The 21,527-nt window shown below is 41.6% G+C and overlaps 1 protein-coding gene across 1 annotated transcript; it reads right to left on the bottom strand.

Moving 5' to 3' along the window:
* Positions 1–1,472: 1,472 nt before the first annotated feature.
* On the bottom strand, positions 1,473–21,520 carry Ppp2r3c (protein phosphatase 2 regulatory subunit B''gamma). The gene is made up of 14 exons (XM_021233213.2): positions 21,379–21,520; positions 21,030–21,276; positions 17,305–17,432; positions 16,439–16,543; positions 15,444–15,556; positions 13,792–13,889; positions 12,655–12,725; positions 10,455–10,587; positions 8,292–8,347; positions 8,140–8,215; positions 7,294–7,430; positions 4,216–4,353; positions 3,887–3,946; positions 1,473–1,769 (listed from the first exon to the last, which is right to left on the bottom strand). The coding sequence occupies exons 2-14, from the start codon at positions 21,085–21,087 to the stop codon at positions 1,581–1,583; spliced, it is 1,362 nt and encodes a 453-aa protein (XP_021088872.1). The 5' UTR covers positions 21,088–21,276; positions 21,379–21,520; the 3' UTR covers positions 1,473–1,580.
* Positions 21,521–21,527: the final 7 nt, after the last annotated feature.

The following is a 21,527-nucleotide window of genomic DNA, read 5'->3' as shown; positions in this document are numbered from 1 at the left end:
CTCCTGAAGTGCTAGTATCTCAGTGTTTACACCACAGTTTGTGACGACAGTGGAGGGGACCCACCTGCAAAGGCGCTCAGTTTCCACAGTTTACTTTTGCTGCTTGTTGGGCAGTAGCTGGTTTGTGATGTTTGGAGTTATTCACTGTGCCTTACATTTTTATACTTTGGTTTATGCAAGCTATAAAATTTGTCATAAATGGGTTAAATGCTTGTTTTATTTTAAGTCTCACTCATCTCTTCCTATTTTCCAGCCCTGAGTAGAATTATTTTCCCCTCTGGATCACTCTCCATGATGTTCTGTTTTCTTCTGATCTCCCTTTCTATAGAAACTGAATATAAGCCAGGTGTGGTGCCTGTACTCCCAGCACTAGGGAGGCTGAGGTAGGATCATGAGGCTGGCCTAGACTACATATTAAGATCCTTATATTTCAACAACCACATATAACAAAAACCCATAAACTGGGCCGGGCGTTGGTACACCTTTAGTCCCAACACTCGGAAGGCAGGGGCAGGCGGATCTCTCTGAGTTCCGAGACCAGCCTGGTCTACAAGAGCGAGTTCCAGGTCAGTCTCCAAAGCCACAGAGAAACCCTGTCTCAAAAAACAAAAACAAAACCATAAATGTGTGTATGTGTGTGTGTGTGTGTGATTGGTATGTAAAATGAATAAAATATTTAAAAGAAAAACACATGAGTAAATATAATGAATTAGTAAATTCTCTAACAAACCTTTTAACAAAAGTACAGTTTTGTAAATGTAACTTGATAATGATTAATAAAACTAGACAAAATTTCATACTTGTGATTTTAATGAAAACAAAATATTTGCTTGAATACTTCTTTTTTAAATACCATCTTCAGAACTTGGGGGGCTGGCAAGATGACTTAGTGGGTACAGTGCTTGCTGGCAAGTCTCACAACCTGAATTTGAGCTCCAGAACCCAGGAGGGGAAGGAGGAATTGGGTCCTCAAAAATGTCTACTGACCTCCACATGTGCTCTAGTGTTCACACATAGTAAATACATGAAATCTTGGGGGAACAAAAGGCATGGTGGCACTCACCTTTAAACCCAGCACTTAGGGAGTAGAGGTGGATGACTCTCTATGGGTTTAAGGTTCAAAGCCAACCTAGTCTACATAGCAAATTCCAAGCAGTCAGGGCTACATAGTGAGACCATGTGTCAAAAATTAAAAAAGAATCATATCTAAAGCTTTTGAATCCAGAAATGCAGTGGCTACTCTGATGGGAAAGTCTAATGTCCTTGATATTCTTGAAGAACAAATGCTGTAATCCTATATGAATACCAGAAATAGTCTGTAAACTTAACACCTATCTACAGCAAGTCTTACTTTCTGTTCCTGAGCTAAATGGAACCAGAACTTACCACTTCATTAAAAAAAGTAGTTGGTCCTATTTGAAATTGTTCCAACTGCAACCAGAACTCTAGTAAGCCAGATATCTGCTGTGTTGTACAGGCATGTGACGAGTTTTATTTAGGATGTTTCTAAGGGTCCTGCATCAAAGGTTTTCATGTAGAGCCCAGGCTTCATCTGTATGAAAGCAGTCTGGTCTCAGAGCTCACGTGTCATCCAGATCTGCAGAGTTCTCACTGTCATTTGCAACAAGGGCTTCTCTGTTCTCGTAAGTCCAGAAACCATTCAGATCAATTAGAATGGTGGTAACTGTGTCTCCCTGATTGCTGTTGATTAAATCCTGAAGCGAGATTTTCAAAGGATCCTTTGGTTTCACCATGTCAAAGATCTCATCCTGTATGAGAAAAAACAGTAGTAATGAAAGCTGGTAGAATAATTTCTGTTACAGTGATGTAAATTCAGGGTGGACATTTGAACTACTGTACAATTTTTATTCCAGTTTTTTCTTTTCCACTTGATAACCATTTTCTTAGCCACAGAATTTTCTTGGGTGACTCCTTAGCTATATGATAAGTTTCTCTCATTTTATAGATGAAGAAAATGGGCTCAGAGTTTAATCCAAGCTCATAGCTAATTAATGGCAGAGCTATGTAATACAGTATTCTTTGAATGCAATTAACTGTTACACTTTTCATTGCCTTCTAGTGGTGGGGCAAAGTCTGGGCATAACCTTCTCTTTCATTCCCAGTGCTTGGAATCAGGCACCCAAGATGTTTCTCGCCAGGCAAACACTCTGCTACTAACTTATGTTGCCATACCTTTTAAGTAAGAGCTCAGCCATGTAATAAAAATTCAAGTAGTTCATAGATAGTGAAAAACCTTCATTTCTAATAATAACAACACCTTTTACCCTAGTCCCAATATGGGAGGAATGGAACTCCATATTAAAGAATTAGCCATGCAAAATAACAAAACTGTGCCAAGACTTAACTAGATTCATGGAAGAACCTCTTCTATGTTATGAAGTATACAGTATAAATATTTGCAAGGTAATAAATAACCTGTGTTTTCTAATTTCTTGTTGTTGTTTTTTGAGAAAGGTTTTCTCTGTATAATAGACCTGATTGTTCTGGAACTCACTCTGTAGACCAGGCTGGCCTTGAACTCACAGAGATCAGCCTGCCTTTGCCTCCCAAGTGCTGGGATTAAAGACATGGGCCACCACTGCATGGCGTTTTCTAATCCTGTGTAGTGAAATCACTCAAGAACATTTAGTAGTGGGCTGGAGAGATAGCTCAGAGGTTAAGAGCACTGACTGCTCTTCCATGGTGGCTCATAACCATCTGAAATGGCCTGCAAGCATGTAGGCAAACACTGTATACATAATACACAAATAAATCTTTAAAAAAAAGAACATTTAGTAGCTAGCATTATAAGCACTTACATTTAAAAAAATGTATAGAGTAACTCAAGTTCATAAAATAGAAACTTTTCAACTGCATTCTTTTTCCAGACTGGTGGAAGATTGATGTGCTGGTTCTTACATTCATGTTAGAAAGTTTGAAATTTGCCCCATTTGTGTTATATCAGAATGGTCCTTCAAGCTTATTCTTGGTTAAAATTGACCAGGCGCAGTGGCTTACGCCTGTAGTCCCAGCTACTTGTGAGGCTTGAGTCCAGGAGTTCTGGGCTTCAGTGTGCTACGCCGATCGGGTGTCTGCACTAAGTTCAGCATCAATATGGAGCGGAGGACCACCAAGTTGCTTAAGGAGGGGTGAATCGGCCCAGGTTGGAAACAGCAGGTCAAAATTGGTTGGGGGTATTTTATTATGTTACTACTCAACTAAAACCAAAAAGATCCTACTGAGTGTTTCTTCCTAAGTGGTTTTCTAGATCTGTATTTGTGTATCTGTGTGTGTGAATTCTACATGTATGCCAGTACCTGCAGAGGTCAGAGGAGGGCACCAGATCCCTGGAGCTGGAGTACAGATGGTTGTGAGCTGCCAGCATCACCCTGCCTGAGTGTCAGGAACAAAATGCAGGGCTCTGGTGTTTTTACCCACTGTGCCATCTTTCCAGCCCAGCCCCGAGTAATGATAGTTTTCATACTAAAAAAAGGATGTTTCTTTAAATCTAATAGATAAAAGCACGTGGGCTCGAGGTAGCATACTAAAAAAAGGGCTTGGATCTGAACAGTCCTCCAGGTGAATGTGGAGTATACAGTAAAAAGGACTGCAAAAGGATGCAAGCTAACTGACACTTTTCAGATAAAATGAATGTTTTCACGAGAACACAAGACTTACAGTGAAATTATCAGCTATGTCATTCACTAAATTCAAATTTGTCTCTATTTTTGATGATTTAAGAATCAGTTCCCAACAAGTAACAGCAAAAAACTGATTTGCAACAGTGCCTCATAGTTCATAAATTACTTTCATATAAAGTTGGAGATAACATTATCAGTATTATGGTTATATTATCTGATGTTATGTAAGGAAATAAAAAACAAACCTTGACATCTTGAAATGATACAGGATCCTGTCCATGGATTTTCATTAGCTCTTGTATGGCCTGTATTTAATGGAAATAAATCCTTAAATAAAAACCTAAGTCTATAATCCCCACCCCCCTTATCTCCCCAGGTCCTGGGCAGTGTCACACTGTCTGTAAGTCTAAGCGTCACCATCTTTCTGACTGCTCCATTTACATACTTAACTTCCATTTTAAATCTTTTATAGTAATCCTTTTAAATTTAAAATCATTAGGTAAAACTGTCAATAAGTAGTTTAAACCAAATACTTTACCATATCTTAGGGTACAATGCTCCTTTACATACTTACCCTAAAGAAATAATTGAGGGAAAAGACATTCAGATAGCCTTTGTTCTCAATGTCCAGCAGTTTGAAAATGTACTGCAGAGCCGCAGGCTCCTTTCTATTTTCTAGGGCGAGAACAAAGTCCAGGTAGGTCTTATAGTCCTGAAGAAGAGAAAACATTCACAGTCTGCCATGGAATTTGAAGTGAGAAGCTGCCAAGATGAAGGTATTTTATAACCATAGATGGCAAATTTAACTAGTTTTTAAAATATGAAATAAATCCATTTGTGCATTTAGTGTTGGTTCCTAGGAATTGTAATAGGCACTAATCTAGGACAGTTCTGAGAGACCCAGCTCATTTTCTTTGAGACATTTGCTTAGTTAAAGTATAATTTTCTTCCATATTATAAAATTCTTCAATATTATAAAATTGTCAAGACAGTGATTATTTTACAATGCTATTAGGTTTGTCTTCATTCAGTGTAGTTTTTCTGAATTTTTTATTTTCTCTAGAATGAACATCAGTCTATTTAAATTGCTATTCAGAACCCACTCATTCATGTCTTTGGGTTCCATTTCTGTGGATTCAATCACCCGTGGGCTGAAAATATTTGGGTAAAAGGTTTAATTTGTACCCAACTTCCCTGTCAGTAGTACTTAAACGACACAGAACAACTAGTCAGCATTTATACTGTATTAGGGATTACAAGTAGCCTAAAGATGATGCAAGTACACCAGAACACATGGTACCCAAAATGGATTCTGGAACCAGTCTACAGAGTCAGGTCTGAGCTTGTGGCGTGCCTGTCATCCACAGCTCTGAAAGCTGAAGCAGGAGGATTTGAGTTAAGGCCAGCATGGGCCTACAAGTTTCTCCAAAACAAAAGAAGAAAGGAATCAGATGATTTCCTATAGAATGGGGAGGTGGCCCGTGGTAAAGTGTTACCCTCACAAGCGCGAGGACCCACGTAAGATGCCTGGGATGGTGGCGTGCATTTGGAGTCCTGATGCTGAAGAGGTGGAGACCAGCATCCTAACCTAACTAGAGCCTCCAGGCCAACAAGAGATCCTGTCTCAGCATTCCTAAGGATGACACCTGAAGATGTACATCTAATATACACAGGAATGTAAACTTGAGCACATAATGGCAGAAAAAATTTAAAAATACAAACGGAAGCTAGAAACAGGAGCAGAATGTCTGCATCTTGAAAGGGGGACTTGAAGTTACTTGTTTGTATTTTTTTATTCATTTTGCTCATTGAAACAATTGCTTTCCTACCCTAGGCTGTCCTGGAACTCACTGTGTGGTTCAGGCTGGCTTCAGACTCAAGGAACTTACATGATGTGAGTCACCATGCCTGGCAGAATACTTACATTATAAAAAGAATACTTGGAAAAGAAATTCACATTCACGAAGATTTTGTAAGATATGACTGAAAATGTTCTCTGTGCCGGGCGGTGGTGGCGCATGCCTTTAGCCCCAGCACTCAGGAAGCAGAGGCAGGTGGATCTCTGTGAGTTCAAGACCAGCCTGGTCTACAAGAGCGAGTTCCAGGACAGGCTCCAAAGTCACAGAAAAACCCTGTCTTCAAAAACAAAAAACAAAACAAAACAAATAAAAAAAAAGCAAGTTCTAGGCTACCCAGAGGAAACCCTGTCTCAAAAACAAAACAAAACACCAAAAAAAAAAAAAAAATCAAAAAGCAGCAAAGTAGCTGGAACTTCATCATGGCTTAACTCCACCCATTAGGCCTCTGATTCTTACTATTCAACAGAAGGTATCAGTTTATGTAAGCCTGTGGCAGTCTTGTCCTTTACTGTTGGCCAAGAGTAGGGCTTGCATTACAGTGGCATAATACAATGTAAGAGCTCACTGTACCATTATTTTTTAAGCCTCCTTGGTTTGGAAATCATGTCCTTACTATGTTTCTCTGTTTTCAGATGTTCTACACCAGTGGTTCTCAACCTTCCTAATGCTGCAACCCTTTAACACAACTCCTCATGCTGTGGTGACCCCACCATAAAACTATTTTCATTTCGTAACTGTAACTTTGCTGTTATGAATCAATCTGTGTTTTCTGCTGGTCACTGGGGTCAATGACCGGCAGGTTGAGAATTGGTGCTCTATAGTCTATAGTCCATGCTGACTTAAACAAAGTTCTGCTGCTCCATTCCCCAAGTTCCAGGATGACAGATGCGTATCACCTTCCCTAGTCCTCTAACACTCTTATTCTGTGGCCTTTTGTTGTCATTTGCTTTTAAAAACAGGGTGACTTTAGACTGACGATCCTCCCGCCTCCATCTTCCAAGTGTTGGAATTACGGGCTTGCACCGCCATGCTTGGCTTCCACATGTTTTTAATAGCAAGAGTAGCTATTTTTAAAATGCTCTTTAGAATTTTTCTTCTCCAAGCTCGGCATGGTGGTCCACCTCTTTAAGTTCAGTACTTGGAGGGCAAAGACAGGGAGATCTCTTGAGTTCCAAGTCAGTGAGGGCTACAGAGTGAGATCTTATTATTAATTTTTTTAAAAAAAGCTTTCTTGTTAGATATGGTGGTGTATGCCTTTAATCACAGCACCAGGGAGGCAGAGGCAAGTTTGAGATTAGACTGGTCTACTTAGTGAGTTAAAGGCTAGCAAGGGCCACATAGTGAGATCTGGTCTCCCACCACCCATTAAAAAAGAATTTTCTTTCTCAAGTGTCTTGAAAACATTAAGGGAAATATTTAACAAAATCTCTACCCCTCTATAACACCTTTATAATCTGTATAATCTAAGATCTAAGTTCTAAAATTAAGTGTAATTAGACTTCCATGTATTTTGAGAGGGAAAAGGACAACTGCATACTAGTTATCCTCAGCTACTAATGCAGACACAGTAATCAATATGATTCCGAGTTAGCTGGCTATGGCAGCTTCACACCCAACCCCCAGCACTTAGGAGAGTTCAAGGCCAGCCTGGTCCACAGAATTAGTTCCAGAACAGGCAGGACTGTTACACAGAGAAACCCTGTCTCAAAATACAAAGGGGAGAGGGGGGAGAAAATCGTTTATGGAAACTGTAGGAGCTTAGATTTGTAAAATTTAAAAGCAGATTTCAATACCATTTCTCCATCGTAAGTGAGACACTCCTGAAAAACCCGGTCTAAGAAGACATTGGTCATGGTTGCTGTTCCATAACGGGAGAGTTCTTCCTTACTGAGCATGCCGTTGTGATCTTTATCAAGATTCAAATACTGACCTTGGAAAAAGATAATAGGAACATACTCAGGACCAAAGTATTCTCTATTTAACCACAAAGGCTGGACACAAAATGTTATTTTATTACCTAACAGTCTGATTCTGAAATGAAGCTAATTACATGGCAATAAAGGTAGTGGCTTAGAGGTAATAGTTGGTTACCCTTCAAATCTTGATTAGAACAACCAGTAAGCTAAATCCACACAAAAAGCCCAGTATGAAACTTGTGATCCTTGGGCTATTTCACACATTTCTGTTTTTAGTTTGCAACTAGTTAGGTTTCTGGTGGGTCCACAGGAAACACAAAAATGCTTTCAACTTAAGTCAGAGATAATGGATCCTATCTGAGTCAGGAGACCATCCAAAACGATAATGTAGGAAACTAATGAAATCCAATAAATCCAAATTGTTCCCCAATACCCCTCTGTGTGCATCCTGACAACAGCATTTTATCACAAAAGAAAACAACAGCTGTTGTTCTGAGCCAATGACAATGAATCAGATTATACTGTTCTATTGAAAACAAAGCTTAGAAAACTATGAAGAGTTGCACAAAGTTCAAAGTAAAGTAAGAAGTGCATCTTAGTAACCTAGAGTACTAACCTTAACTGGGGAGAACATTCTGGTCTTAGGGTAAACAGCCTGTGTATAAAACAGGCCTCTAAACCCCATGGGGAATGAGTAATGGAACTTTAGTAATGGGATCCTACCATATACCCGCAGGGCAGAAGGAGCAGAAAACCAATTTGTTTCTTGACTCTCTTTGGACAATTCCTCATCCCTTAGCTAAAGAAACACAGAAATACAGTTAGAAAATAGCAACTATCATGTGACAAAATTAAGTAGTTTAATAAATATTTACCTCCAATAAGTCATCTAGGAAGCTGCATGCTAAAATATCTTGAATTTTGATCTTCCCTTTAAAAAATATAGTGAAACACAATCAATTTTATTTTAAGAACTTTTTTGTTTGTTTTGTTTTTCAAGACAGGGTTTCTCTGTATCTTTGAGCCTATCCTGGAAATCTCTGTAAGTCTCAACCACACAGAGATCCACCACTAACCTCTGCTTCTGAGTGCTGGGATCAAAGGCATGCGCCACCCAACCTGCCACAGAACAATTTTTTTAAAGGTGTTATTTTACAAAAGCAATCATATAATTGATATGATAAACATCTAGCTTTTAGGTTCATTATTTTGTTACAAATTGAAACATTGAAAAAAAAAACACATACCCAAAAGCAAAGTAAAAACACTCCAAACGAGCCAGGCACTGGTGGCCCACACCTTTAATCCCAGCACTTGGGAGGCAGAGGCAGGTGGATCTCTGTGAGTTCAGGCCAGCCCGCTCTACAGAGCGAGTTCCAGGAAAGCCTCCAAAACAATACAGAGAAACCCTGTCTCAAAAAACCAAAATACAAACAAACAAAAAAACAAAAACAAAAAAACCCCAACAACAACAAAACTCCAAACAACAAAAAGAGACAGAGTTTCTCTGTGTAGTCCTGGCTGTCTTGAACTTGCCCTGCATACCAGGCAGACCTCATGCCTCCAACTACAAGAAGCTAACTACTAAAATTATGCTATCAGAATCTGCAAAAGGTTATGCCATATTTAGGGAAAGGGGACAATACTGGTAATAAGGGGGTGGGGCTGGAGAGGCCGCTCTGCTGCTGAAGGCTAAGGCTCATACTTCTAAAAGATGATTTCTAGCACGGGTATCATCAGTGTCATCAAAGCCCCTCATTCCAGCTTTCCTTTTGCCAGATGTAGCGATGCACTTCTATAATCACAGCCACTAGGAGGTGGGGCAAGCAGATCTTTGTGAGCTCAAGGCCAGCCTGGGCTATACAGTGAGACTCTGCCTACTGATTATTAAAAGGGTATAGCTCACAGGAAAAAAAAAAGGGGGGGATTTCTAGCTTTAAAAATCTGGCCACCAGTTAAGAAAGAAAAAGAATACATTATAGTTAAATGACTCTCAAACACAAGTTTTTCAAGAGAGAATAATTATCCAGTATGTCATACATCACAGATAGCAAATCATGTAATTGTGTGGCTCCTTAGAATTGGAAGAAGTGACAGTGACTGGTCACCCAGGTCACACTTTGAGGGATGAAGGAAACTTTTTTTCCTTTTGAGACAGGGTTCCACTCGTAGTTCTGGCTGTCCTGGAGCTGACTATGTAGATGAGATCTCAAACTCACAGAGATCTGCATGCCTAGTGTGACAGAAATTCTTTTTTTTAATATTTTATTTATTTATTATGTATATAATCTTCTGCATGCCAGCAGAGGGCACCAGATCTCATTCAAGGTGGTTGCCGGGAATTGAACTCAGGACCTCCGGAAGAACAGTCAGTGCTCTTAACCGCTGAGCCATCTCTTCAGCCCCGACAGAAATTCTTAAGAGGGTAGGTGTGGTAGTCTGAAGAGGAAAGGTCCCCTTAGGCTCACATATTTGAATGCTTGGTCATTAGGAAATGATGCTATTTGACAAGGATTAGGAGGTATGGCCTTGTTGGAGGAAGTGTGTCATGGAGGGTGGGCTTTGAGGTTTCAAATGCTCAAGTCAGGGTCAGTGTCTCTCTCTTCCTGCTGCCTGTGGATCCAATGTAGAACTCTCAGCTCCTCTCCAGCAGCATGTCTGCCTGCCTGCTGCCATGCTGCCCGCCATGATGACAGTGGACTAACTCTAACTGTAAGCCAGCCCTGATTAAATGTCTTCCTTCATAAGAGTTGTGTGGTCATGGTGTCTCTTCACAGCAAAAGAACACCGAGGTAGTAGGTGACATCCCACCATCACATAGCTGGTTATAGTCAGTGTGAGAATACTCTGAAAGATCTTTGTAGAAAGCAAAGCATTGTGGCTGTCTTTACACTCAACCACTCTTCTGAGATTTGTCACATTATGTCGCTGACATTAGAAAACAATGGGAAATGGTAGAGACTTGTCTAATAGTGAGGTGGTATGCAATAAATAATATCCCAATATTTAAATTACACACACACACATTTTTTTTTTACCTGTTCTTAGAGGGTCCAAAAAGAAGAAGAACTTCCTAACTGCTGTACAAACATAAAAGGAGTAAAAGGATTTTTCTAACCCATCTAATTGTGGCAAAGTAGGGATAAGTTCCAGTATGTAGTTTTCTAGGTCCTGGAAACAAAACAAAATGTTGGTTAAATATCTTGCCTTGACTTCCTCTCTATGGCAGACTAGAAGCTGGAATTGTAAGCCAAATAAATCCTTTTCCCCTTAAGATTGCTTTGGCTGGAGGATTTTATTACAGCAAAAGAAACAACATTAGGACACCAATTCAGTATGTTTAAAACTCTCTGGCATACACCTATAGTCCCAATATTTGGAAGACAGAGGCAGGATCACTGAAAGTTTCAGGCCAGTCCAGCTACAAGGACTAGGACTGCAAAGTGAGACTTTGTCTTACAAAATCTAAATGAAGAAATATAAGTCTCCCATGTCGTTTTATATCTACTTTAACAACTTTATTTTTTACTCTAACCATTCTAAGTATAACATGCCTGATAGATCAGAGATATCTCAGTTCATAAAGGAACAGGCACCTCAAACCTGGTGTCAGAAGCAGGCCTTCATATCCTTTCTCCCAACTTTGGTTTCTACATTTATTTCCTTTACCAGTGTCCCATTCCCTATACCACAATTCAGTCTAGCAGCAAGGTGTGTGATTTCTTTCTCTTTCCTTTTTTTGGGGGAGGGTGGTGGTGGGAGAGGTGAAGATAGGATGCCTAAAATGTGTACTAAATGAGATCTATTTTTAGCTTTTGGGGTATTGTTAGGGTGGTGGTGAGATAAGGTCCCACTAAGTATTTCCTGCCTCAGCCTCTTAAGTCCTGAGCTTAGCAAGTGGGAGCTATCATGCCCAGCTTTGTTTCCATGGTCACCATTCATCTTGTCCACTATCACTTCTCCCTCGCATGACTACAATAGACAGTCGTCCCTTATGTCTCCATCCTGTGCTCTGATAATCTTCCATAATACATCCAGAGCAATCTTTCAATCTAGAAACCATGGGACAGGCAAGGCGGTTTAGTTGGCAAAGGCGCTTACAGCCAGGCCTGATGACCTGGACTCAATTCCCAGGTCCCACATGATAAAGAACCAACTCCTGCAAGTTGTTCTCAGATCTCCACATACTCACACACAAACAAAGACAAAACCAAACCAAACAAAAAACCAAACCATACTCTGACAACTCACTGGAACATTCCCTGGCTTCTTTTGAGTCTCAGAATAAACCCTGAGCTCTTGACTGTAGTCTAAACGGCTCACAGATATGGCCACTATCTACTTCTCTGACTTCTGCTACTCTAGCTTTTGCTCTAGACACACTGGCTTCCACTTCTACAGAGACAGGCAGAGGTAAGAGTCCCTTCCCGCAGTGTTGGTCTGGATCTTAAAGGACAAGAACTATGCTCTGCCCCTGGGAGGGACAAAATGATGATCTGGATAATTAACTCATTAGCTTATTGATATTTATGCCCAACAGGCCTTCTCCCTTAAGCTCTAAAAGACGACTCCATATTGGAGAATAAAATATAAACCCAAAAGAAATACAGCTACACAACTTAGATAACTGCCAAAAATACCTAAGTAGCATAGCCATTTGGGCCATGAGGTTTTAATCCCGTTCATAACCAGGCCTAATTACACAAATACCTATAGAAAATAAATATCCTCTTGGTAACTCTTCAGGTCCCTCTAAACCTATGGGTAAAAGTCTCACTACATAGTCTTAACCAGCTTGGCCAAGTGGTCCTTGTATCCTGGCCTCCTAAGCTAGGATTACAGGTATGTGGCACCACACCCCACTCTTGTCAATCATTTTTAAACCTGTTTAGATAAGTTCTATTTATTGATGATGTTTTGTTATACAGCTCAGGCTGGCCTGGAACTATATATGGAGCTTCAGCTACCTCTGAACTCCCAACAATCCCCCTGCCTCAGCCTCTACAGTGCTTGAATTAGAAGTATGTGCTATGATGCTCAGCTTCATTTTCCTTTTAAAAAGATCAAAAGATATTATTAAAAGGCTAGAAAAAAAAAAGAACCTATAGATCAATTTATGTGGTCAATATATACAAAATTTAACATGTTTACAGAGGTAAAATCAGGCTACAACTCACTTAGTGATAATGTTAATATTTTGGTATTTATAATGTTTACTAAATTTAGATCAATACTCACTGATTCCCGAAGGTACCCTTGCCCAGCAACATCATATAAACTGAGTCCTATTCTTGTCTGATGCAGCCAAACTGACAATAAACAAGAAAATTACATGTAAATACTAAGATCTGTTCTTTGACACGTACACGATAAAAAAGTAAGATGCTAGACTAGAAGTGCAGGCTAATTCTGGAACTCCATAAAGCTACTTTCACATGCGTTAAGTAACCAGTGACCCACGCCCCCAAGCCATTTAAACCAAAAGAAAAAAGCCATGAGATAGCAGATTTCAACAATTCTGCCAGGATTACTACAGTAAAACTGATGCCCTTGGGGACACTGCTTTCCACCTTTAAACCCAGTGCTCCGCCCCACAGGGAGAGCCAGCACAACATTGTGTCTGCATGAAGCTTGTATCCTCCTGAGGTTAATTACTGCAGCCACATCTATTAGTTAGCAATGGGACACAGTAAGATTCCACAGACCATATAGTACCAAGAAGATTCATAACAACCCAAAATGTTTTAATAAAGGCTTCTTGACACCAAGAATACAAGTGTGCGTTTGAGACTAATCCTTTCAGACACATATATTAGTGAAACAAAATTACCAGTAAATTGAAATTATTTCAAATCACCCATTAAAACTCTTGTTCTGCTAAGAGTGAAGTCATAGTGAGGACACTGACAACAGGACAAAGCTGACTGAGAAAGGCCATTTGGGGATAGTACATGTGACCCAGAAAAAAGTAACAGCTTTTGATATTCCTACTTTGCTACCATACTTAGGATACACAAGGCTTTTGTTTAAAATAATGACTTCAGGGGACTGGAGAGATGGCTCAGTGGTTAAGAGCACTGTCTGTTCTTCCAAAGGACCCAGGTTCAATTCCCAGCACCCATATGGCAGCTAATAACTGTTTGTAACTCCATGATCTGACACGCTCACGCAGACATACATGCAGGTAAAACACCAATATACATAAAATAAAAATAGAAAAATTTAAAAAATAATACAGATAACCCTACCTCTGTACAGTGCACAGCAGAACCATAACAGTATAGGGAAAGAGCATGTCTCACAGGATAAATAAGTGCAGACCAGTGCCTGCTTGATTCCCAGATAAAAAGTTCAAACACACACACAACAAATCACCTTTTCGCATGACATAGTTAAAGAACTGCATGATGGAAATTCTCCCATATGAATCTGTATGAAGGAGTTTGGCAAAGACTTTTGCAGTAAAAAATTGCCTAAAAAAGGAAATAAAAATTAAAATGGTCACTCAGAAGTAAAAAATGACATCTATAAGAATTAGCAAACAACATAAATTCATACAATTAATAATCAACGTAAGAGACTCCCCATATTTCTTCAAAGAATGAATGACCCAGGTCCCTGCATGCCCTCACCTACTGAAGCCTGGGCTCAGCTGCCTATTGTGATGGGCCCCTTAGCCTAGCCATGGTAAGGGGCAGGCCCCTCTGCAGAGCTGCCTCAGGTGCAGGATGCAGAGTGCTCCCAAGTTGCAGGAGGAAAACCAGTAGGGATGCTGGATAGAGACATCGGTCACATGATCCACCACACCACAGGAATGATGGGTAATGGAATGGGAGTGGCATCCAGCTCCTGTTTCTGTGTATAAAGGTGGTAATGGAACAAATGCTGCTGGATGCCTACATGAATCTGGACACAGCAGATCCAACAGCTCTCACTGTGCCATCCCACCCGCTCACAGGCACAAGACCGTAACAGGGCTTCCAAAGGAGACACCACAGCACTGAATAAACAACATCAGTCATTCTGAAGGAGGTTATATTGAGAAGGAAATAAACCCAAAGCACCTAGAAGAAAAACTACAGGTGGATATGAGATTGTTCGGATGAGTGAGAAAACACCCCCTCTCCCAGAGTTCCTTTTGTTTTTTACTGTTGTTGTTTTTTGTTTTGTTTTGTTTTTTGAGACAGGATTTCTCTGTGTAACAGCCCTGGCTGTCCTGGCATTCACTCTGTAGACCAGGCTGGCTTCAAAGTCACATTCACCTGCTTCTGTCCATGGAGTGCTGGGATTAAGGGTGTATGCCACCATACTCAGTAGTATGATTTTTCTTAATAACTTCATAGCATCATTTTTCCCCCTTGCTGGTTTATTACATATCATTAAGATGAATGCTTCAGTCTCCAGAGTACTGGAGTGTACCACCATGCCCAATGTATCCTCTTTCTCTCTTTCGTCTGAGACAGGAACTCACTATGGAACCCAGGCTGACCCTGAACTTGTGATTCTCCTCCTGCATCAACGTCTCATGTGGTGGGCTTACAAATAGGTGCCACATACTCAGCTTTGTGTTATTTCTCTGAACTCCACACCAATACTTTTGTATGTGTGGTATAGTACATGTTTGTGTGGCTGTGTGCACATGTGCATGCGGGTGGGTGCATGTAGAAGCCAGAGAGTGAATGGTGGGTATCTCCTTCAATGCTCTCCACCCTATTTTTTTGAGACAGATTCTCTTCCTGAACCTGGAGCTCACTGACTGACTAGCTGGCTGGCCAGTGAACTTCACACATCTGTCCACCTCTGTTCTACCAACACTGGGGGTTGCATGCATATGCTGCTGCACCCAGCTCTTACACAGCTGCTGGGAATCCAACAGACTAAGCCATCTCCCCAGTCTCCAATTGTTTCTTGACTCTAATTTCATCACAGTAAGTCAAATGTCATACCACTGACTTCAACTTCATTGGCATTTGAGGCAATAGAAATGTCTGACATAGCACATCCTCTTTAAATCACATTATTCTTACTTGCATTTTGGTCCAGCCTTTTCACCAACCTTCAAAAAATTCTCATAATTGATCATTGCCTCCTCTCCAATCATAGGTGGTATCTGGTGTTTATCCAGCAAAAACCATAAGTTCTTAAGAAAATTAGGGAAATGAAGATGTTATAAGTTAACAGCAGATTTAAGAATGGAAATGCATCATTTCTGTCTAATAAAGTTAAAATGAATTTATGTCTCATTATTTTGATTACTACTAATAAAAATAACAGACATTTATTGTGCCTACTAAAGTTTTTTTTTCTTCCCCCCTTTTTAAAAATTGAAGTTAGAAACAAGCTTGTTTTACATGTCAATCCCAGTTCCCTCTCCCCCCTCTCCTCCCCTGCCCCCCTCCAGCCCCGTCCCATCTCCTTTCTACTCCCCAGGGAGGGTGAGGCCTTCCATGGGGGATCTTCAAAGTCTGTCATATCATTTGGAACAGGGCCTGGGCCCTCCCCCCGTGTGTCTAGGCTGAGAGAGTATCCCTCTATGTAGAGTGGTGCCTATTAGTTTTATGCTTTCAAAATATACTGCTTCTAATCCCCATAACTATCTGATGTAAGCAGCTATCTCTACTTTACATGTGACAACTAAAGCATAAAAGGTATCAAGTTCATTGCCTAAAGTCACACAATGGCAGGGAGCCAGGATTTGAACTTTGGCAGAGGACGACACTGTAGTGTTTTCCAAACCTTGACAATTTATTAGGATATGTGGGAACTTAAGAAACAAAACCTCAGAAACCCTGCCTCAAAAAAACAAAAAAAAAAAAAAGAAACAAAACCTCAGGAGCCCTATCCTTGGAAATCAGACCATGCAAGTTCAGCAGCGGATTCTGGTACACAGGTACACACCCTGCTCCAGAAGCCTATGGAATACTACTCTGCATTGATAATTCAAAGACATAACCAACTTCTACATGACTCAAGTACAAGAAAAAAATGGGTAACAGCTAAAGCCACTTGACTCCACTCTTACCTGTAATTCTTCATTATCTAAGAGTTCTCTGCTTTTCCTCTGTAGAAAGACGGCTCTAGATTCCTCTCTTAATTTCTGCAGTAAGACTTCATCTTCGGCTGGCAACTAAAAGCACACTGGAAAGTCACCGTGTGTCAATGCCAAACTAAACAGGACTAGCTTAGCACTCTGGGTAAAGTCAGCATGCCTGCTGAGACTACATCACTAAGTAGCATACTCACTATTAATATCTATAATAAAAATCACAAGAGCCTATGGCTCAAAAAAGGAAGTGACAACTTTGCTTTCTTGTACCAACTTATTGGTACAAGATTTTAATGGATTCAAAGTATTTTATCATAGTGATAAATCAACTGTAATAAAATATACAAAATGTTCAATGTAATCCTCTATTTTAAAAATATATGCTTTAAGAAGGGCGGTGGTAGCCGGGCGTTGGTGGCGCACACCTTTAATCCCAGCACTCGGGAGGCAGAGGCAGGCGGATCTCTGTGAGTTCGAGACCAGCCTGGACTATCAAGCGAGTTCCAGGACAGCCTCCAAAGCCACAGAGAAAACCCTGTCTCGAAAAACCAAAAAAAAAAAAAAAAAAAAAAAAAAAAAAGAAGGGCTGTGGTAGTGCATGCCTTTAATACCAGCATTTAGGATGTAGAGGCAGGCAGATCTCTGTGAGTTCAAGACCAGCCTGGTCTGCACAGCTAGTTCCAGGACGGCCAGGGCTACCCAGAGAAACGCTGTCTCAAAAAGCAAAACAAAACAAAAAACAACACAACAACAACAAAAATGTATAACGCATGCTCTGGATCCCACTTTTGAAATTACATTTCATTTGTAGACTCAGAAACATCCACTCAGACAACACTTACCCTGTAATAAAACCGGGGAATGGCCTTATAGAATTCATTTGTATTTTTTCTACCTCCTTTCCATTCTGAGTAATATTTGGTAAATAAATCCATTTCTTCATCTTTTAATTCTTGTTCACTTTTTTTCTCTAGTAACAACACAGAAAAAAAACTAAGGTAAGAAAAGCAAAACATCAAATATTATTTTTACTCAGGATAGTCTCTACATTAAAGTTCAGTTAAAATATCTGTGGTGGCAAAGAGGTCTTCAAAACTGTGTAGACACCAAATGTATTAACTTGAAATACTGCCTTCCATTGAAATAGCCTCCCTTACATCAAACACTAAACTGTCCAGTACAATGGAGACTTAGAGTGTTCCCTATACTTGTATTTGGCATTGAAGCTTGCCTCTTCAAGTCTCTGTCTCATTTAAAAACCTTTCAAGTGTATCCATTCATCCTATCAGAAGTATTTGCTAGGGCTAGGAGCGTAGCTCAGAGCAGAGTGCTTAGGTAGCATATACAGAGCCCTGGGCTCAATTCTCAGTACCAGAAACAGGAACGCAAACACCCGATCACCTACCGCACAGGGTCCTGTACTGAACACTGGGGAGAGGGAGTAAAACAGGCACAGACCCTGACCTCGCAATTTCAGCCTCACGACCACAGTTCCCCTTTAAGGAAAGAACAAAGCAGTCTGCGGCTCAAAACTCAGTGCTCTATTGCCCTCCAGCCTGCCTGCTGCTGACAGGGGACTTTCTCATTGAGCCACTTTTCTTTATTTAGGATAAACGTCTAGGAGACAGTATTTACCGAGGTTCAAATCCTAGGTAGTGTGCACACTCTGCAAGCACTCTACCCTGAGTTACACCCCCAGGTTCCCAAGCTGCTGCGGTTGCTGCTTCTTCCTCTTCTTCTTCTTCTCTTTAAACAGGGTCTCACTCTGTCTCTCAGGCTGACCTCAAGCTTGTGATAGCTTCCCAAGTGCTGGGATTACAGATGAGAGTGACCCCAGCTAAACCGCGGATCCCTGCTAGCTCTCTTCTGAAAGCGTAAGCTCTAGTACACTTCCAGATGCTCTCTGATCATTCAGAACCCCGGGGCCACAGCTGCACTGCAGCCTCACTGGGCTCTTCAATTCTACCATCTAGTTTCTCAAAACTATTGTTCTGTTTGATTTTCTTCCAAAGATAACGCTAGGGATCCTTCAGCCTTTTTCATAGCATTTCTTGTACCTGTCACATTAACTTGTAACTTTGAACAGTTTCTTTAGTATGGCTTGGTATTATTGGAGAAAACTGCAAATTTTTTGAAACAAGGTTTCTCTGTATTGTTTTTTGGAGGCTGTCCTGGAACTCGCTCTGTAGACCAGGCTGGTCTTAAACTCACAGAGATCCACCTGCCTCTGCCTCCTGGGTGCTGGGATTAAAGACGTGTGCCACCAACGCCTGGCTGAAAACGGCAAAATTTTGCAAATAAAATGGGAGCTGAAAAGGACCAATGAGGGGCTGGAGGGATGGCTCGCTGGTTAAGAGCACTGGCTTCTCTTCCAGAGGACCCAGTATCCACACGGCCACTAACAAATGTCTACGAATCTAGTTGCAGGGAATCAGAAACCTTTACACCAATGTACGTAAAATAAATAAATTAAAAAAGTTTTACTCTTAAAAAAAAGGACCAATGAATTTAGCGCCATCAAGAGATCACTAATGATTTTTCACAAGTAGAAATAAGAAAAAAGTACAGTTTTAACCATAAACAAAAATAAGGCATAAAAGAAAGTTGTTTTTGTTTGTTTTGTTTTTTTCTTTACTTTTTTTTTTGAGACCAGGTGTGATTTGTATCCCTGGCTGGCTTAGAACTCACTATTTATAGACCAGTGTAGCAGTGAACTTGCAATTTCCCGCTTTGTCTCTGGAGTGATGGAAATCTACAAGCATGTACCTATCCTGAAAAAGTCTCTTTTCTTTTTTCTTTTGTTTTTTGAAACAGGGTCTCTCTACATAGCTCTGGCTATCCTGGAACTCACTCTGTAGACTGGGCTGGCCTCAAGAGATCTTCCCATCTCTGCCTCCCGAGTGCTGGGACTAAAGGTGTGTGCCTCCTCTGCCCGGCTTCTGAGATTTTCTTAAGTGGGAACAGTGCCAGCATGTGTATTTGCTACTGAAAATGATTAAGAAAGCCTGACGATACAGGAGAAGGGCCATCCTTAAGAAGTCATCCTTGTGTAGGCAAAAGAGATTTAGCGCATGGATAGGGTCTGCTACACTGATGGCAACAGCCTTGAGTAAGAGCTCTAATTAATTCTGTCCACACAATCTAGATAACTCACTATACACACATGGTACAGTAGTGGTATTCCCAGTGAGAGTGAAGAGAAATGTAGCAGACATTGGTGGGGAGCTGGAGAGACGACTCAGCAGGTTTAAGAGCAGTAAAAAGTAGGTTTCTGCTCTTGTAGAGGGCTTGGTTTGCTCCCCAGGACCCTCATGGCAGCTCATAACCATGTTTAACACCTGTTTCGGGGATGCAATGCCCTCTTTTGGCCTCTGCATGTGTTAGGTCTCAAAGAACATTAACATTTCAAGGTTGATGCTGGACAGTTGCCCCCCCCCTTACCTAGTCAGTACCCGTGGCCCCGCCCAGCACGTCTCAACTGCCTCCACCCTAAAGGTCTCCAGCCAAGGGGCTGGGTTTCCCTTCCTCCAGCTTCCAGTCCTATACAACTCACCCGTTTTGGCTATGCACTCTTGCTCTGCTTACCCCTGTTTCTTTTCTCTCTACCTCTTCCTCTCTCTCCCCTCCCGTGGCCCCGTCTATTCTGCAGGCCATATTCAGTCGAGAGCCTTCCAGATGCCTCTGGACAAACTCTCCCTCATATCTACAATAAAACCCTCTCCTCAACAGTAACTAGGAGAGGCCATGGCCTCATTTTCATTCAGCAGGCACCACATAGACATGGTATACTTACATCCAGGCAGCCGATTACAACATGTTTGTTAGTGGTAATGGAAGTGATCGAGGAGAAAAGCGAGAGTTGATAATGTATGTGAGAGAGGATAAAATTGAGGAGAAGCCACTGAATATATGAAAAGGAATGTAATCTAGTGAGTGATTGGAGGGCTCAAGTAGTAGTACAGACTGTTCTTTTCTAGGGGCAGGTTTTGGTTGTGAATCCAGCCTTTAATGGCTGAGACATCTCTCTAGCCCGGCGCTGTTTTTCTTTAGCCCACTTCAGCGGCCCGGGGGCTGGTGCTGAACTGGAAGAATTTAACCAGACTGACTGACAAGCAAGTGTGAAGGATCGGGGGGCGAACAATGTAAAACGGATTAATGAAATTGAAAAATGGAGGGCTCAGTGAAAAGCGAGAGCTAAAAGGCACTCGGGAAACGGAGGCAGAGAGGGTCAGTAAGTCAAGACTGGCCTGGGCTTCATGACAACATCCCGACTCAAGGCGGGTGGGAAGCTGTAAGAATGAATTACAGGTCTTGGTGAGATCGAAGGGAACCAAGGTTCTCATAAGCCTAAGATCGAGGCAAACGGGTGCCGCGGTTCCGCTTTTGGTTCCTTGTAGGGCATTTACCAGGGAAGTTTGGGCCAGCACACTCCGCTCAGACTCCTTTGTCAGACTAAGTTTACCAGACGCGGCAAGTGTCACCCGCACTTCCTCCTCCTCCCCATCATCCCCTCCGCCACTTCTGGCCCCGGGCGGGCTATCTGGCGGGCGGTCCCTCCTGAACTCACTCTTTGGATCCGTGTTGGGCGACGCCAAACGCCGGCGGAGCACGTCTTTCCAGTCCATGTCTGACTCTGGCTCAGGGGACCCTACATTTGCGGGTTGTTAACCGCTCCACCCACTGCCAGCTCCGACGTCAGACACCACCAGGGCGGGAGGAAGCCAGGAAGGATGCACGGGCGCCATCTTGGACACGGGCGGAAGCCCTGGTTACAGAGGCAAAACCCGAATGCTGTATCTATTCCGGAGATCACGCTAGCAGGGGCGAAAAAGCAGACAAAAAATAGATGAAAATTGTATTCTTCTTAAGGGAGTATCCCAGCTCACCAAACCTGGTCTTAAAGGCCAGCAAGATACCCGAGTGTTTGGCCGTGGGCCTTTGGCGCGTGCGCATCACAGGATGCAGGACTCCATTGGCTTTTCCGACTTGAGAATAGCACTTTCGTCACATTTTGTTGTCACTCTGGAAGCCTGAACAGTCTCCGAGGTGTAATAGAAGCTTCCGT

This window comes from Mesocricetus auratus, unplaced genomic scaffold (assembly GCF_017639785.1).
Source record: "Mesocricetus auratus isolate SY011 unplaced genomic scaffold, BCM_Maur_2.0 Super-Scaffold_15014, whole genome shotgun sequence".
NCBI classification, from domain to species: domain Eukaryota; kingdom Metazoa; phylum Chordata; class Mammalia; order Rodentia; family Cricetidae; genus Mesocricetus; species Mesocricetus auratus.
The sequence above is the reverse complement of the archived record's forward strand: the minus strand, read 5'-3'. Positions and strand labels throughout refer to the sequence as shown.

Bases quoted from the DNA above. Each gene is read 5' to 3' on its own strand.
- Ppp2r3c (XM_021233213.2), bottom strand. From the start codon at position 21,087: ATGGACTGGAAAGACGTGCTCCGCCGGCGTTTGGCGTCGCCCAACACG. The intron at 17,433-21,029 runs GTGAGTTCAGGA...TGTTGTTACTAG, and splicing joins GCCCAACACGGATCCAAAGA to AGAAAAAAAGTGAACAAGAA. The intron at 1,770-3,886 runs GTTTGTTTTTTA...TTTCTCATACAG, and splicing joins TATCATTTCAAGATGTCAAG to GATGAGATCTTTGACATGGT.